The sequence below is a fragment of the Jaculus jaculus genome, chromosome 3, assembly GCF_020740685.1.
Source record: "Jaculus jaculus isolate mJacJac1 chromosome 3, mJacJac1.mat.Y.cur, whole genome shotgun sequence".
Lineage (NCBI taxonomy): Eukaryota > Metazoa > Chordata > Mammalia > Rodentia > Dipodidae > Jaculus > Jaculus jaculus.
This window is the reverse complement of record NC_059104.1, coordinates 97,196,883-97,214,833: the sequence shown is the minus strand read 5'-3', so window position 1 is coordinate 97,214,833 and position 17,951 is coordinate 97,196,883. Positions and strand designations below refer to the sequence as shown.

At 53.2% G+C, this 17,951-nt stretch overlaps 1 protein-coding gene across 1 annotated transcript in view; it reads right to left on the bottom strand.

The window, feature by feature from the left end:
• Positions 1 to 17,951, bottom strand: part of Dscaml1 (DS cell adhesion molecule like 1) — a 379,187-nt gene that overhangs the window by 83,922 nt on the left and 277,314 nt on the right. Inside the window, exons 6-11 of the mRNA XM_004667408.3 lie at positions 17,009 to 17,284; positions 14,569 to 14,865; positions 12,793 to 13,065; positions 2,749 to 3,027; positions 2,267 to 2,386; positions 1,218 to 1,394 (exon numbers count right to left, since the gene is read on the bottom strand). Coding sequence (XP_004667465.2) covers positions 1,218 to 1,394; positions 2,267 to 2,386; positions 2,749 to 3,027; positions 12,793 to 13,065; positions 14,569 to 14,865; positions 17,009 to 17,284 — 1,422 coding nt within the window. The remainder of the gene's footprint in view (positions 1 to 1,217; positions 1,395 to 2,266; positions 2,387 to 2,748; positions 3,028 to 12,792; positions 13,066 to 14,568; positions 14,866 to 17,008; positions 17,285 to 17,951) is intronic.

Genomic DNA, 17,951 nt, shown 5'->3' with positions numbered 1-17,951 from the left:
GGACAAAGTACTTTTTGATAGTGGGAGGGAGGAGGCTCCCCAGCGTGGGGATTCCGCCTGGAGCTCCCTCCACATCGATCGCCTGGCCTCGCAGGGCTTCCCTGTCTGGCTGAGCCTCTCTTGATGAAGATCCAGGATTATTTGCAGAAGGAGCTCCCCGGGGCTGACCGTCTCGCACACACCGCAGCAGCTCTCTGCATTAGCCCTGGAGGGATGCCAGGAAGAACAGCCACCGGTGTCTACATCTGCGTGGCCAGGGCCACCCTGACTGCCTTATGTATGTGATGGACATGCCACCCAAATCATAGCCCTGGGCTATTATTACCAACCCTCATTGTAGATTGGGAAACCAAGGTTCTGTGTGGCTAAGTGTGTTCATCGTACAGAGCATAGGCACACGGTAGTGAAATCACAACCCCTCGTGTCATTCCTGGATGGTATGATGCCAAATCGCAGAGTGTCACCTCTCCCCTCCAAGGTCCATTTCCTGAGCTAGGACCCCACAGACACTGTTCTAATACAGTTTTCAGGGACCTACACAGATCTCAGGGCGTGTAACCATGTAAGGCTCATCCCGCAGGAACCACTGCTGTGATTGTTCACTGAATCCTGGGATGTGATGTCTCTGGGTTTGGGAATTCAGAAGCCATAGCTAGAGTGCCAAGTTATAATGAACTGTGCTCCTTACGCATCATCCTCTTCCTACCCCCAGTTTCTGTGTTACTTGAAACAATTATCTGAGGTGGGTGGGCTAGGAATGAACCTTCAGGACAAGTGAGAATAGAATGGCAAAGCGAACTGCTTAAGGCCACTTAGCTTATCAGGTAGATCTGAACTTGGAATCTGCATTGTGCACATGGTATCCTCCTTTCTAAGTCACCATTGGGCTGTACACAAGCAGACATGTATTAAGTAGCAGAAACAAGTTGTTTGCTATGAGTATATTCTGACTGAATTACCAACTGACATGAAAAACCAAATGTCATGGGATATTTCCATCGAGCAAAGGGCAACTCTATCAGGACTGGGGTGGGGTCACATGGGGCCATTCGGGGGGAACTCTGTTTTACATGAGGGTCCCAAGCACACCTCCGAGCAGCCTCACTTTCACTCTTCCCTGGTTAGAACAACAGAAGCCCAAGGGGCAGGCAGGCAGGGCGAGTGTGGAGACTGGCCTTGTTGGGGCTACGGGCTGGGATGGTGGGGGAAGGACTCACTTTTGACGGTGAGGAACATAGCTTTGCTGATGTCAGTGCCCACACCATTGCTGGCCTGGCAGAGGTAGTAGCCGATGTCCTCTTCCAGGACGTGGCGGATCAGCAGAGAGCTGTTGGGCAGGATCTGGATTCGGCCAGTGAGGGGCACCGGGTGGTATTGCTGGGGGTTCCCACTCCCTGGAAGAAAGCGGTAGTTAGGGGGGCTAGGAACAAGCACGTGGGAGGAGTGGGCAGGCCTGACAAAGTCTCTTTCCTATGTAGGGTAATTTCTTTTTCTTTTTCTTTTTCTTTTTTTAGTTTTATTTATTTATTAGAGACAGAGAGAGAGAGAATGGGCATGCCAGGGCCTCTAGCCATTGCAAATGAACTCCAGATGCATGAGCCACTTTGTGCATCTGGCTTACGTGGGACCTGGAGAATGAAACCTGGGTCCTTAGGCTTTGCAGGCAAGTGCCTTAATCGCTAAGCCATCTCTCCAGCCCCCCCCCCCCACCATGTAGGGTCATTTTGCTGCCCAGCTGTACCATCTTCACAGTGATGGCACTATACAACTCTTACAGGGCAACAGGAAGGATCCTCAGAGGTCTAGCCCAGTCAGACACCAAATACACCCTTGAGACGAAGTTAAGCTTGAAGAGAGCCAAGATCCAGAAACAGGTGGAATGGTGTAAAACTGGGCATCCAGCTTCAAGGATCCCAGGGTGGGTAGGGTAGGTAGGTTGAAGGGATGAGATCAAGTGTGTGGGAACAAGGGGATATTTGGGGTAGGGGATGTAACTCAGTGACAGAGTTTTTGTGTAGCACATGAGGTCCTGAGTTTGAGTCTCAGTACCACACACACACACTCACATACGAAATATAAAATCATCCAGATGTTGTCCCCTGGGATAGCTGAAAATGACTTCCAGATTAACCTGGAGCCAGGGTTCCCCGTGAGTCAGGCCCAAGACTCCCCAGGCTGGGAGCTGTATATAGGAAGAGGCCCCGGGCCCATGGGAGTGTTCTCCCGGACCTGCCCTTCTTGCAGGTGTTGGCTGGACCAAGCTCACCTTTGGCATGCTTCCACATGACCTTGGGTGGGGGGTAGCCATCCACCGAGCAGTTGAGCACACCGGCTTTGCCATAGATGCCATCCTGGTTGTTGGGCTGTACCACGAATCGAGGGGGCACTGTGGAAAGAGGGGAGGCAGGGAGAAGACCATTTCCGTCTCAGCTGGATCTTCTAGGACTAGGGACAATTTCTAGCCAGTGTCGCTCTTGGATCATTGGGAGCAGTTGGGAGCAGAAAGCTTGTGAAACCCAAAAGGCAGAGAGCTTTCGAGAAAGTACTGCAATGGGAGCTGGAGTTCAGAGTGCCAGTGACTAACTGAGCAAGGGGGTCTTCCACTCCAGACCTGAAAAGTAAGAGGCACAGGCCTCTCTATCGTAAGGGGTCCCGCCAGAGCTAACCTCCCATGAGCTTGGGATTCAAATGGCAATTCTAGGGAGATGCTCTTGGAGTCTCCTCCGCGGCTGACCTGACCGCACTCACCACGCACAATAAGCTGCCGTTCTCTGCTCACGGTGGCCGCGGCGTTGCTGGCTATGCAGGTATAGTTGCCGTTGTGTTTGAGGGAGACACTGGAGATCTGCAGGGAACTCATGAACTCCTTGCTCTCGATGGTCACGCCCGAGCCTGAGATGATCACCTGTCCATCCTTCCTCCAGGTGATGCGGATGGGCATGTCCCCCGAGGACACCACGCAGGGGATGTAGAGCAGCTGGCCGATGGAGGCGGGTGGGAACTCAAAGGGCTGGATCAAGGGGGGCACTGGGGAGCAAGGGGATGCTGTGATCAGGTGCCACTTGCTTGCTTGGCCAGCCTTCCCATGGGGGAGGGAGCTCTGTGCTGCTTTGACCCTGGGGCAAACCTAGAATGGGGCACCTTAGGGCTCTGGAATCTTATTCTCCTATCTGTGCAGAAACTCATGGGTCCCCTGGTTCCAGTGCTCCTGCCCCCCTGCACTCCCCGCCCCAGGACTGGGTGCCCTGTTTCTGTCAAGGGTCTTAGACTTCAGGACATCTAGATTTGTCATTGAATTTGATTCACTTCCTGACCCGCATCTATGCCGGCCTACGTTCTCATCCCTGTAAGCATCTCCCAGCCCTCTGCGGCCTGGGCGGGATAGACATGAAGAGGCCTGCTGGTAGATGAGGGATGGTGGCTCAGAATCTCCCCCTGTCCTCCCCACTTGCCTTCTACCTAGGTCCTCTCACTTCACCCACCCCCTCCATGGCCACCAAGGGTTAGGACAGGGAGCAGAAGTGTTACACGTGATATCTCACTGAATCCTGCTGCCAGCAGTAAGCAGTGATCCTGGCATTTCCATTTTACAGATGAGAAGGCAGAGGCTTAGTGAAGAAATTCCTGGGCTAGATTTCTCTAGTTTTTGGTAACAATGGCACTTGAAACCTGATTCATGTGCTCACCAAGTCTAAGCTAGTCTGTGTGGCTGCCTCCTGAGAATGTCCCCAAATGCCCAAATGGGATAATCTTTTTGTCTCCTAGGAGCTCCCAGGGTAGTGAGAAAGATCAGAGATGGAGCCACATCATCTGTGAGGGAGCCACACGATTAGACTCCTTGGGAAGAGCTATGTGCACCCAGCTTTCCACATCTTAGCCCACGTGTGTGTGTGTGTGTGTGTGTGTGTGTGTGTGTGTGTGTGTGTGTTGGGGGGGGGGGCTCTTGTCTACAGCCTGAGTCCCTGCGAGATGGATCCTCCTCTCTTGACACTGGCAGGAACATCAGCCATTATCTTTTATGATAACTCAATTAGGCGGTGGCAACTTCCCCAGCTTGTGGGGGGAGAGGAGAGTGAAGGAGACAGACAATTAGCTTAACAAGGATGAGCACCAGTAGATGAGGTCTCCTTTCTGCAGTCAAATAATTAAATTACAAGGCTGCCCACAGTCCTCTGGCCTTCTCCCAGGCTCCAGCCCACCCCTCCTTGGAAGCTGGTGATGTTATTTGCTAACATTGGCCCACCCAGAACAGCCACCACAGGGAGCGTGGGCGGTATATCCCGTGTCCCTACATACTTCCGGAGCTCAGCGGAGAGATACCCATGGTGTCTGGATCCGCGGTGGGGTTCTGGACCAAAAGCTGCAGGTCTGGAGAAAGTGCCATTTAGGAGGGGTGCTGCCTTCATGGGCCCCAGCAAGGACCTCAGCTGGCCTTTCACTGCACTTCACTCTAGCCTGGAATTCCATTGGCTCACCAGGACTTGTCTAAAACTCCAAGCCTGTCCACATGCTACCTGCTGGGGGAGCATGCTGGGCACACCCTCACTCCTCAGTACGAGCTCCTTGTCCACCCACCTAGGCACTGAGCCTGAGTCTAGACCCACCTGGCTAGATGCCAGCCAGGTCTAAGGCTCTGGTCACAGTCCAGATTGGCCCATCCCTATCCCTGACTGCCTCTTTTCTTTAGGGTGCATTGTCCCTGGTACTATGGGAGGTTTGCTGGGTCGTGAACAGCTCTGGATAGACATCTCTGAAACCCAGGCTCTAGCGCAGGGCCCTTAGTGACTTCTAGACACTGCTCTGTGTGGTCCCCTGGTGTACACGTGCTCCCGTGCACACATATATGCACGTTTATAGGTCACACCTAGGCATCTTTGGGCTCTCTGACAGGATCACTATTAGTTCAAATGCCCCAAGTTCCCTGAAGCTGTCACCATCCCCAGACGACACCTCCCCCAGCTCTGTGTTTGGACTCTGGACATTTGAACTAACAAGGTGTGGCGGGAGGGGTGCGGGGGCTAACTGCCACCACCTCCTTGGGGCTCAGTGCTAGGACTTGAGGATCAGGAATATCTATCTATTTGTAGGTGCTAAACAAATGCCTATTGGGTGACAACTGGAGCTCTGTCTGGGGATCATCTCCCAGGGTGACTTCAGAGAGTCTCTCTGTGGGGTGGGGTGAGGACTCATTTAGAACAAGAGGGTTGTCCTAGCTGTGCCTCAGGTGATACATTTATGTGGTGACACCTGGATCATACCTGGAGTGCCTTCCTTGGTCGTTCTTGGGACCAGGCCCTTGCTGTTAGAATACCAACCCTATCCTGGGGTTGAAGAACCTGTGGACCCTTGAATGTGAACAAGGGAGCACGTTCGCCGTGAAGGGGGGAGGGCTGGCAGTAATGTGTGGGCCCAAGAACGGCTAGTCTGAAGGGCCATGCCCTGGGGATGATGGCCAGGGCACGGCATTTTCACAGGGAACAGAGTAAGAAGCCAGACGGTGACAGTGGGCAGGGAGCGTTTTTTTAGCCCAGGATGACTGCTTCTCTCAGCAAGGAGGGATTTAGAGAGTGGCACAAGTTACTAAGGCAGGTTAATTTATTAATTAACCAATTCATGTACTATTAATGAAACGCCTGTTCTGTGAAGGCATTATCTCCGTGTGGGCAGAGGAAGTAGAAACATGCTCAAGTTACAGGTAGAATCCGATCCGGGGAGTTGCTCACGGACTGGGCGCTGCAAGATACCTCCTTCCATCATTACCCAGCCAAGTGCCACTGGACATGTGGACACCAAACACAGAGCAGGGGGAGGTGTCATCTGGGGATGATGACAGCTTCAGGGAGTTCGGGGCATTTGAACTACCAGGGAAAAGAAACTCATGGCTGCAAAAAATACATGGGTTTAAGGAGGACAAGGCTGAGTCAGAGGGCCACCTGGGGCTGTCCTTCCACACTGTTCTGTGGAATAATGCGGATGGTCACTTGTGGGGCCATTGAAGAGCAACAGCCAGCACCTATCCCCGGGGGCTAGATATGCAGCTGGATGGCTTGGGCTCCCTAGATCATTGTTGTCCCATGTGACAGATGACCAGACAATTCCCCAGAGTTCTCAGGCAGCCTCTTGGCCCCCTCCACTCCCACTCTGTCACTTCACTGGGGCAGCAAAGCCTCTCTCCCTGCCCTGTGGCTATTTCCTGTTGGAGGTGGAGGAGGAGCGAGACTTACCAGAAGCCTGAAGTCCCTGAAATTTACAAGGCCCAGGAAGCTTAAGAGCTACAAAACTGACTAGGCCCCTCCTCAAGATTATAAAAGCAGTAAATTGGCAGGAGGGGAGGATTCTCCAGAGCAACTGTCTATAAGTCATGCAGGGAACCCCAGAGACCTGGCGTTTATGACTGTGTAGCCATGCTGGGGTGAGCCTTTTGGTGATATGGCTGCTTTCTGACACCCCACATTCAGGCCCTTCACTGGCCTGGAGGAAGAAGAAAGGCCAGGGCTCCTGGCTCCTTCTTAGGCTGGTTAAATAGTGCTGTAGCAAGGGGGCTCCTTAACAGGGGATAAAGACATGGGGCTGCCCAGACTTTGGGCTCCTTTCTGATCTGTGATTCCATCATGCCTTTCCTCCCAGCTCAGAGGACAAGCTCCGGCTGAATGCGTGTATTCATTTCCCCCTTCAGGAGGCAGGGTCTTGGACCACCTGCCCTCTTCAGTGCTGACTACAGTCCTAGGTCTCTTGCCCATACATTTCTGCAGCTGCTGGTGTGGATGTAGGGTTTGAGTGTCCCAGCCTGGCTTCTCTCTGGGAGCCCTGCTCTGGCCACAATCATGGGTAACAAGGTGCTGGCCTGGTGCACAGGCTGGAGTGACTGAGATGATAAGATGCTTGTAGCAGTTCGTGCCGTGTCTGGTCACCATAAAGTCTTTATAGACACTTGTTTGGGAGTGACAGGCAGGGATGACCACCAGCCCAGCCCATAAACTCTTTATGGTGTCTCTTATCATCTGTGTTTAAGGCAGAACCTTTTATTTACTGCACCTGCTAGCAGAATGTACACTGTGGGAAGTCAAGCCTCTCCATGCATACACAGTATGGAAATAAGGAAAAAAGCGATGTCTGGGACCAGGACCCATGAGTTCCAGACTCTGATAGTCACTCAAGTGACCGAGTGACCACAGGCAAGTGGCCTTGTCACCACCATTTGGTCTTTGCCTCTGAGCTTAGATTTCTTCCTACGCAAAATGGAGGGGTGAGGCCAGTTAATGTCAGAACCCTCATGCTGACTTTCCAGTTCTACAAACTGTCATGTTTTAGGAACAATCACAACTTGGCTAGTTCTTAATACAACCTTCTCTTTTCTGTAAGACATTCCCTGACTACTCTATTGAATTGCAAGTTGTACTTTTTGTTTTTTTTTGAGGTAGGGTTTTGCTCTAGCTCAGGCTGACCTGGAATTTACTATATAATCTCAGGGTGGCCTCGAACTCACAGGGATCCTCTTACCTCTGCCTCCCCAGTGCTGGGATTAAAGGTGTGTGCCACCACACCTGGCAATTGCAAGTTCTTGCCCCTTCTCTTGGCATTCTCATCCCAACTCCCTGTTTAATACTGTGCATTGTTAACTTATTTGATCCATTAAGATGCAAGCTTCTGGAGGACAGGGAGTTTTGTCTGGTTTTTTTTTTTTTTTTAATTGAAGCAGAATCTTACCCTATCCCAGGCTGACCTGGGACTCACTCTGTAGTCCAGGCTGGCCTCAAACTCACAGGGACCTACCTCTCAGCTTCTGGAGTGCTGGGAGTAAAGGTGTGTGCCACCATGTTTGGCAGTTTTTTGTTGTTGTTTTTTGAGGTAGGGTTTCACTCTAGGCCAGGCTGACCTGGAATTCACTATATAGTCTCAGGGTGGCCTCGAACTCCCAGTGATCCTCCTACCTCTGCCTCCAGAGTGCTGGGATTAAAGGCGAGTGCTACCACACCCGGCTGTTTTGTTTGCTTTGAGCACAGCTGTGTTGGTGGAAATAGCCAAGGGCAGGTGTGCACTCAGTATCACCGGCTGAATAAGTGCATGCGGCTGGTGCTTCATTGTGGCGTCACGTTCACCACCAGCAGAGTAGGAGGTGGCTTGTTCTAAGCACCTGAAGACACAAGGCTGCTGGCGCAGGTCCTTTCCCTTCCCCTGGGCACTTAGGCAATCTCCTTAGGCGCCGCTGGCGCCCCCTGCCTGTGGCTTCCAGTAGGGCTCCTTCCAAACTTCCACTCTGCCAATAGGCTGGGAGCTCTTCTCTTTCTCTTAGGCTCTAGGGTACTAGAAGCCCCCCAACACACTCATGGGGGTGGAAAGGGCTCCTGCCCAAGGCTCCACGGCTTATGGCAGGGACTGAGTGGAGCCAGAGATGAAGTTGTACTTTTACCAGATGCAGTTATGGGGTTGCATATTGAGGTAAGGGTGTCTGTGTGTTTGTATGGGGGGGGTACCCTTTTCTGCTGGCTTGCTCTCCATGGGCCCTGTCACCACCTCCGGGGCCCAGCCTAGCTGAGTGCAGGCAGAACATGGCTTATGCCCTCAGTCTGGCTACAGAGGCCCTCAGAGACTCCGATATGGGGATAGAGATGTTTTTCCACAGAGCTTATGCCAAGGGGTCCCAGTTGCAGCCCTCACCTTCCTGGTTAATTAAGCATTCAGCCTGCATGCCCAGAGATGCTTTCATGCTACATTATTTTGCAGCTATGGGGGGCCCTAACGTCGCTAAGTCTAGGTTGGATCCGTGTGCCCTCCTTTTAGCATCCTGCCAAGGTCCGTTCTGGAAGCCCAGGGACAAACATTGCTTCACCCTTCAGCCTGGTTGTCCCTGCCATCCAGTGCTACACGTGCCAAGCCCAGAGAGTCCTCAAACCATCCTCCTCCCTCTCTTCCCTGCGCTCCTCCTGCCTTGCTGGGTGACGGCAGGAACTCCAGGACAGCATTTCATGCAGTCCCCCACCTGCAGCTTTCTTTCATGGCTCAGGAACGTTGCTTGACAGGAGGAATTGTGCACATGTGACTGCACACACACACACACTCACACACACGTGTGGGTGTGAGGGGCTAGTGTATTACTTTGAAGGTGCATGTAGTGTGCACATGTGTCACCTCCACACAGGTCTCTGCACAGTTGTGTGCATGCATATCAAGTGTGTTACAATCTGGGCTCAGTGTTTGAAAAATTCATTAGAAGACAAGCAGTCCCAAAAGGGATGGAGTAGCAGTTGGTTGTTTTTTCAGCTCACAGACAGTGTGGCTTTGGGCACACCTGACCCACCAGCCCTTGGCCTCACAGAAGTGGGGTTGGGTTCAGGGGACTTCCCACTCACTATATGGAAAGCTTCCAGTGCCCTGTCCTGCTCTGCCTCACTTTATTTCTTTTTCTTTCTTTTTTCCCAATCAGTCCTAATCCTTAGGCGTGGTGCACTTTCCAGACTGCGGTAGCGATGGGGTCTGGAGTGTCACCCCTGGGCCCATCCCTTCTTCCTCCGAGTCAGGGCCCCTTGCCATGCCCAGGGGCATCTCCTGCTCCCCCCCTCCTCAGGCAGCTCTTGGAACAGCTCAGCTGCTAATCAAGCAGCGTGATCATAATCAGCTTTGATGGGTTCTTCTGCAAAAGTGCATTCTAATGAGGTGGGGGAGCTGAGCGGAGAGGGCGGAGATGAGGGAGCTGAGCTTCGGGAGTGTGTGTGTGGTGGGGGCACCGGCTCCCAGGCCTTCATGTGAACACCCTGTGGTCTGGAAAGAAAACAGGGGACCTTACCTCTCCTATGGCTGCATATCTGGGATTTTTTAGAATCTGATGAAGAAGGGGACAGGTGTGCACGTGAGCATAACACACACACACACACACACACACACACACACACCCTTCTCCCTGAGCTGTGAGACATTGTCGCTCCGCACTATCACAACAGGCCCAGCAAGTCGCTGAGACGGAATGCATCAGATTCAATTCATTAGGACTGATCGCTCCCTGAATGAGGCTGAATAATTGATGAGCAGAGAGCAGCTTTCAGGATGTTCCAGAGTACTGCGAGGCTCGCTGGAGCCCTGTTATTATTATTTTTTTTTCTTTCAGCTGACAAACCCGGCCAAATGCTTGCTGGAGCGTTGGGCACAGGGAGTGGAACAAAGGTTAGATGTTTTAATATGTGATGTTTACACTGTCAGCTCTCAGTCCACTGCTTGTAACAGAAATAGATACAAGTGACTCCAGTGCCGGGTGGAGCGGGGGGGGTGGGGGCAGGAGGTGCTGTGTGCCATCTTCACCAAGCCCATTTGCCCAGGATGTGGGGTGGGACATGGCCAGATGTGTGGGCCTCTGGCTGAGTGCATCATGAGGCTGAGACTGCTCCTGCAATGTGATAGCAGGGAGGTGACCCTGTCAGCTTGCCCCCTTAGCTCTTGGGGCGCACAGCAAGGCTTCCTATAAGTCACCCCAACCCAGGCAACTATCTCAGATTCAGTTCAACAAATGCACTGTCTGGTGCTGTGACAGGTGGTGGGGTACAGAGGATGCTGTGACAAGGATCGTGGGGAGGAAGGCCTACCTCTCACTACCATTGCTCAGCTCCCCTAGGCCTTCCTAGATGGGCAGCCCACTGTCATCACATTGTTGAAAGGCCATCACCAAATGCAATGTGTGTCTTACCAAACTGCTCCTCTCCTCAGACTTCCCTCTTCCTGTACACAGACCTCCATTCAATTTTGCTTCAAGTCAAGAGCAAAACAGAGTGGTTGGGAGAGATCACTAGAACCCACATTAAAAAAAGAGAACCAGGGCTGGAGAGATGGCTTAGCGGTTAAGCGCTCGCCTGTGAAGCCTAAGGACCCCGGTTTGAGGCTCGGTTCCCCAGGTCCCACGTTAGCCAGATGCACAAGGGGGCGCACGCGTCTGGAGTTCGTTTGCAGAGGCTGGAAGCCCTGGCATGCCCATTCTCTCTCTCTCCCTCTATCTGTCTTTCTCCCTGTGTCTGTCGCTCTCAAATAAATAAATAAAATATGAACATTTAAGAAAAAAAAAAAAGAGAACCAGCTGGGTGTAGTGTTGCATGCCTTTAATCCTAGTACTTGGGAGGCAGAGGTAGGAGGATTGCTGTAAATTCAGGGTCGCCCTGAAACTATATAGTGAATTCCAGGTCAGCCTGGGCTACAGTGAGACCCTACCTTGAAAAAAACAAAACAAAACAAAGAGAGTCAAAACAAAACACCTGGGCATGGTGGCATATGCTTGGTGACCCAGTGCTGGGGAGGCAGAGACAGGTGGATCCCTGGGGCCCAGTGGCCAGCCAGTTTGGTCTAATTGGTGAACTTTGGTTAGTGAGATAACCTGCCTCAAAAAAACAAAAGTGGATGACACCTGACAAATGACACTGGAGTTGTCCTCTGGTGTCTGCACACACATACAAGTGTATGTGCCCATGCACACACATGTGTATGCATGCACACACACACAAACTTGTGCATGAATGTGTTCATTACCCCCTTCTCACAGCATAAAGAGTCCAGGTGTCAGACCCCTTCAAGGTCTCTACTTTTCCCTTCCCATTGACTCTGGCACCAGAATCTCTCTTCTCTAAGGGACATGGTGGGGTAGGGGAGAGTTATTTCTGGCTTCTCCTGTTTTCCTGGTGGGATAGACGCCTGACAGGGGAGTCGTCAGGCAACAGAAGTTCTCAGAGATCTCCAGGACACTGTCTTCTGTTGCTTTCCACACTGGTCCTAGAAGCTGTGTCATCATTCTGAGGTGGAGGCTAGCTGGAGTGAATGCTCCCTAATGCTCCCTTCCTCAGCCTGCCTTCCTCAAGCTAGCCCAGGTCATGCCCTGGCATCTCCTGGATAAGCCCAGTAGACCCCTCTTCCTACCCTGTCCCCAAAGCCACGAGGATCCTTGTTTCATGCAACATCCGGACCATCTCCAGGCCTGTGAGTTCCAAAGAAGGTATTTGGGGCTCTACTCACATGCATAGCCCCAGAGCCAAGGGGACAGTGCCCAGTGGCTCACACATTCACTTTGTTGCTCTTTTTCTGAAATTTTTTTGATTTAAAAAAAGTTATTTGAAAAAGAGTAAGCGAGAGAGAGAGAGAGAGAGAGAATGGGCACACCAGGGCCTCTAGCCACTGTAAACAGACCCCAGATACATGCACCACCTTGTGCATCTGGCTTACATGGGTCCTGGGGACTTGAACCTGGGTCCTTTGGTTTGTAGGTAAGCGCCTTACCCACTAAGCCATCTCTCCAGCTCTGTTGCTTTTTTGTAATCATTTTATTAATCCAAAGACTCAGTGCATGGCTCCTCTCACCAAGCTGACGGCCCTGTCCAAAGTGAAGGTGGGGCGGGGGGGTTGTTCCAGGCCTCTGGATGGTCAATCACTATTCCACCCCAGCCGCAGCCAAAGTTGTGCCCAGAAGGGAACCAGGGCAGTCAGTTCTGCTGCTGATCTCAGTTGTACCTCCGCTGAATCCCTGGTGGCTCTTTCCTGACATTAAGGATGTAGGCCAGCACCCAGCCCAAGTGACCTGCCTGCCTCCTCTTTTCTGTTATTGAGCCCTTGTGCCTTTGGGATTATTACTGCCTTGTCCTGAAGCTGGTGGGGGACCTCACAGCTTTGTGTCCGCTCATGATCTTCCATCCTGTCCCCCTTTTTAGTTTTCAAAGGCCAGGCCCCTTGCCCCTTGAGCTTTAACCCACTGGGTATTGCCTCCTGAGGGACCACGTGCACCCCAGGAGGTAGGCAGGCAGTGGCTCCAGCTAGGGAGGGACTCACCTTTGACGGCCACGTGGACACTCTGGCTGATGGAGAGCTGTGGTTGAATGAGGACACTGCACAGGTACTCGCCCTCATCCATGCCCTTCTGCACGTCCGTCAGCTTGAGGGTCCCATTCTCAAACACCACCTGCCTGTGGTTGTCGGGCAGCAGCAGGGCGTCCTTGTACCACTTGATGGAGTAGTACGGGTAGCCAATAACTCTGCAGTTGATGAGCGTGTCTCGCCCGGCCACCGCTGTGATGTTCCTCATTGCTCGGATGCTGGGGGGACCTGAGGGTTCAGAGGGAGGAGGTGGAGAGAGGAGGGGCAGGTGGCACTGTGAGCCGAGGCCAGCCAGGTGCCACTCCATGGGGGCTCTTCTCCATTGCTTGGCACCTGAGACTTCCGGGGACAGGAAAGCATTGGGGTCCTTTCTGAGACCTTCGGGGCTCACTGTTGTCAGTTGTGAAAAAGTTACCAGCAGGTGGGGGCCATGGGGGCCTGCTGCAAGAATCCAGTCCACTGGGGGGCAGGGCAGAAGCCACCAGCATTGGTGTGGGCAGCCCCTCATTTAGAGGAGGTCAGGATTGAGGGGCTAAGAGGGAACAGGATGCTTTCCTGTGTTTGCTCTTGTCCCCCACAGCACCGTCCGCGTGGTGAGCTAATCCAAAGGACACGGGGAAGATGTTTGTTTGCTGCATGAGCCTCCAGTCATGGGTCCCTGAGAAGGAGCTCTAAAGGCAAGTGTGGGGGGGGGGGAGGCTCTGACCACCATGGCTGGGTTCAGAAGTACACTTAACTGAGCTAGCTGACAGGTGGCGTCGTGGAAGTGGGGCTCAGATGGCCATGCAGGGTCAATACTGGAGGGCATGAGGGAACCCTTGTGCTTCAAATCCTCATCCAGAAGATGAGGGAGGGACAGGACCAGGGAGTCATCTAGGGCCAGTAGCTGTGGTCCCTTTAGCGGAGCATGGGATAGTGGGACCCACATTTCTTATGTGGGACAGGATACCTGCACAAGTGAACTTAGTATGAACCTCTCTCTACCTCTACCCCTTCCCTGCCCCTAGGGCAACTGCTAGCACTCCTGGACAACTGTCCTGTCCTCCCAATTGCCTGTTCTTCTCTACCCTTGAGTCAGTGGTCACTGGTGAGGTCCAGTGAAGCCCAGTCAGACCCACGGGGCCGCAGAATGTCAGAGACTGCTACCACCAAGGTAACCTGAGAACTGAGGTATGAGGTTCATGTCGCTGAGGACCCCTCCCCCGCATTCATGTGGGCTGCTTGCCTTGGGAAAGTAGCACCCCCTCCCACATACAGCCTCACCTTCCTGCTGGTTTCAGGCAGAGCATATGGGGGCTGCCTGCTCGGGGGGCTGCTGGGACCACAGCTGGCATTCAAGTCAAGTCTGCCCAGGGCCCTACTCTATCTCTGTTGTTGCAAAGCCCTGCAGGGACTGGCAGACGCTAGCGGGTGCAGCGCTCTGGGGTCCAGGGCGCTGTGATGGGGTGATGGTGGGCAGGGCTGTGTGTGTGTGGTGGGGTCGGGAACAGGAGAGGGGGTCAACGAGAATGGGGTGGACTCTACCAGACACACATTCACACACGAGAATGGGGTGATAGGGTTGTGCGGGCGGGGCAAAGAGAACGAAAGAGAGAGAGAGGGAGAGAGAGAGACCTCCACTAAAATCAAAATGACAATTACTGAGAAGTACTAATCACAAGAATGATGGTGACCACAGAGATGGCAAAGGAACTCAAAAGCCTATTCTGATATTTAAATGTAGACAGGCACCTCTTACGTTTATTCGCGCCTGATATTCAGCACTGCCCACCGAGTTCCGCGCCGTGCACCGGTACACGCCCCCGTCGCGGATCTGGGGGCCCGTGACGTTCATGTGGCTGATGGTGGTGCCGTCCGACATGGTGTACTGGTTGGTGCGGTGGTTCCCGTCCCGCACGATGGGCTCGTCGTCCAGGGCCCAGGTGACCGTGGGCGGCGGGGCGCCCTTGGCAGCACACATCAGTGAGAACTGCTCCCCGGGGTTCACCACCTTCTCGCTGAAGGATGAGACGATGCGGGGCGTGCCGTCTGCAGGAGCGAGGAGCCCCGTTCAGGGTCACAGAGCCACACAGGGGATCATGCCACCCGCCCAGGCCATCCCTCCCCCTCCCGGGCAGCGGCAGGGGCAGGGGCAGGGAGGCCAGCCGGATGACACTGAAGGACTGCCACGTGTGGGCTTGTGCTGGGGCACACATCGTGGAGCCCCACCACTGTGGCGAGCGCCCTGTGTTCTTGCAGGATTGTCGTCCTCTTTGACCTGCCCCTTCCCGTACTGGTGGGAGCGGAAAGGACAACTTTGTACGGAGGGATGGGAAGGCAGCCAGCCTGTGGAGTCTCAGCGCAGTCCTCCTTGCACTGGACTGTGTCGGTGGGAAGGAAAGTGACTTGGTAGTCTCGGCAACCAAAGGCCTGAAGTTTGAGACTTAAAATGCAAGTTGCCCAGAGACAATGCAGGTGGTGGGGTCTGGACCAGCCTTATGCCTCAGCTGACTGTGTGTAACTTGGGATGACAAGTTACTTCATGCCCCAGTTTCCTCTTGTGGAACGTGGAGGGCTGGATTTAAAAAGGCACGAAGCACAAGGCACCTCATAAATATGTACAATTACTATGTGACAATTCAAAAAGTGTGTCTAGGGTGATAGCATCCGCCTATAATCCCAGCCTCTGGGCCAGCCTGGTCTACATAGTGAGATCCTGTCTCCAAAATAAATAAATAAAACAAACAAACAATAAAAATAGATGTTAAGTGCTTAAAAAGTAAATAATAAGAAAGCAAATGAAAAGTAGGTGGATGTCACAGCATTCCTTACAACTGTCAATATTGCACACCAAAATGCTGATGCATCTCCAAGACCAGTCTGCCAGCCCTGTCCCTGGTTCTGGGTTGAGGAGGCCTTCATTTAAATAAACATGGGGAGAGCCTGGTGCCTGGCCAGGGCTGGGAGAGCCTGGCAGGGCCTTCACCCTTCCTCTGCCTCCTTCTCTCCCTCTCCATTGCTGGCTTTACCTTCCCACTCTTGCCCACCACCTTCATTTTCCACCTGCCTGCTCCACATGGATGTCCTCTGGGACCTCTGGAGTTGCACCTAAGGCAGGCTGGCCAAAAGGCTGGTGGGGTGCTGAGCTCCCCAGTGGGAAACTTCTCAACAGGAGCTCCTGGCATGAAAGGTACCCGTGGTGGCTGCTGTATTTGCTTGCTGAGGTGGGGATGAGGAGGACGGGTCAGGTGAAGGGTGGGGATTTCTGGGTGCCACCCTCAGTGGGAGGCAGGAGAACCCAGGTTCAGTGGGTGCTTTCTTCCAGGGACAGAGGACCCACAGGTCCTTGCAGTGACACCCTGGAGGACTCCCTCCCTGCGGACTTGCTAGGGTTTGGTGTTTTTCCCAAGAAGGGACAGGACTCTGGAGATGTTTGTTTTGTTTTGTGTTTCTTGTAACAAGGAGCAGCAATGGGGAGGGCATTGCACCTGGACTTGCTGGGAGGTTTCTTCCGGTCCCCACGGCCCCTGGCGCCAAGGCTCATGACTTGTTGGCAAATGGAGTGTTAGCTGGGATTCTCGTTGCTTTTTTTTTTTTTTTTTGAGGTAGGGTCTCATTCTAGCCCAGGCTGACCTGGAATTCACTCTGTATTCTCAGGGTGGCCTCAAACTCATGGTGAACCTCCTACCTCTGCCTCCCGAGTGCTGGGATTAAAGGCGTGCGCCACCACGCCCAGCTCTAGTTCTTGATCTTTCTTAATTAGGCAACTTGTCCAGTGAACAACCTTTATAGCCATTCCTGAAGTTGATGGGGGAGGGAACGGAATGGATGGCAGCTTCAAGGGGAGAAACTGAGACCCCTGGTGAGAAACAGGCCTCAGGGTGGGAAAGGATTTCAAAGTTCAGAGCTGTCTCTGGAAGACAGAAAATCTTCAAGACCCTAAAGAAAACCCCTCTAATAAGAAAGCCACAGTAACTGAGGAGGGTGAAGGCAATATAGCAGGGTTAAAGGCCTGAGTTCAAATCCCAGCCCTGTTCTCAACTGTAAAATGGGAGACATTAAAGAGGACGAGCACACAAAGTCCTTGGGACCCAGCATCCGGCATTGGAAGACTGACCGCCTTTCAGCATGGGCACCGCCACTGGCAGCAGGGAGGAGAACAAAGCTGTGCCCTCTGCCTGGTCCCACTTACCCTCCAGCACAATGATGGCGAAGTCCTGGGCAGTCTGGGCTTTGCGGGTGGCAAAGCACTGGTAAGCTCCCGAGTGGCTCTTCTGGGCAGAGGCTATCAGCAGGGTCTCGTTGCTGAGCCCGCGGATGGAGATGGCCTCGCCGGGCGGCACCAGCTCGGTGTTGCGGTACCAGCGGATGGTAAACTCTGGGGAGCCCGTCAGCGCGCACGACAGGATGACAGGGCTGCCAATGCCAGTCTTCAGCTTCTTTGGTGTCAGGGTCACATGAAGGGGGTCTGGGAGGGGCCCAGCAGGGAGATGTGAAGGGAAGAGTCAAGGGAGGTAGATGAGAGGAAAGGGAGAGTGTTTTAAACTGATGTTCAGGGCTGGAGAGATTGCTCAGTGGTTAAGGCCCTTGCTTGCAAAGCTAACAACCTGGGTTTGATTCCCCAGTACCCACATAAAACCACATACACAAAATGGCACATGTGTCTGGAGTTCGTTGGCAGTGGCTTAGAGGCCCTGGTGTGACCATTCTGTCTGCCTGTCTCCTCTCTCTTTCTCTGCTTGCAAATAACATAAAGCTATTTTTTAAAAAAAAAAACTGTTGTGCATGTGGCTAAGCAGGGAGAGGTCCCAGAGCCCACTTTGTGGCCAGACTTGTGTGAGGCCTGGACTGGGGAATTCTCTGCCAGGGCCTCAGTTTGCTCAGGGAGTCCCAGCAAGGGCAGCCCAGAAGATCCCAATGATGGCTTGTGCTATTTTGACACTGGTCCCACTACCTGGGTGGAGCTTTGAGGCTCTCTGCTTCTGCAAGGGAGAATTGCAGCCTGACTTGTATGACTTCCAGAAACCAGGAGGTGCCCTTGGCCCTGGTAGTCAGGGCTGGAGCAATAGCTCAGCAGTTAAGGTGCTTGCCTGCAAAGCTAACGACCTGGGTTTGATTCCCTAGTACCCCCATAT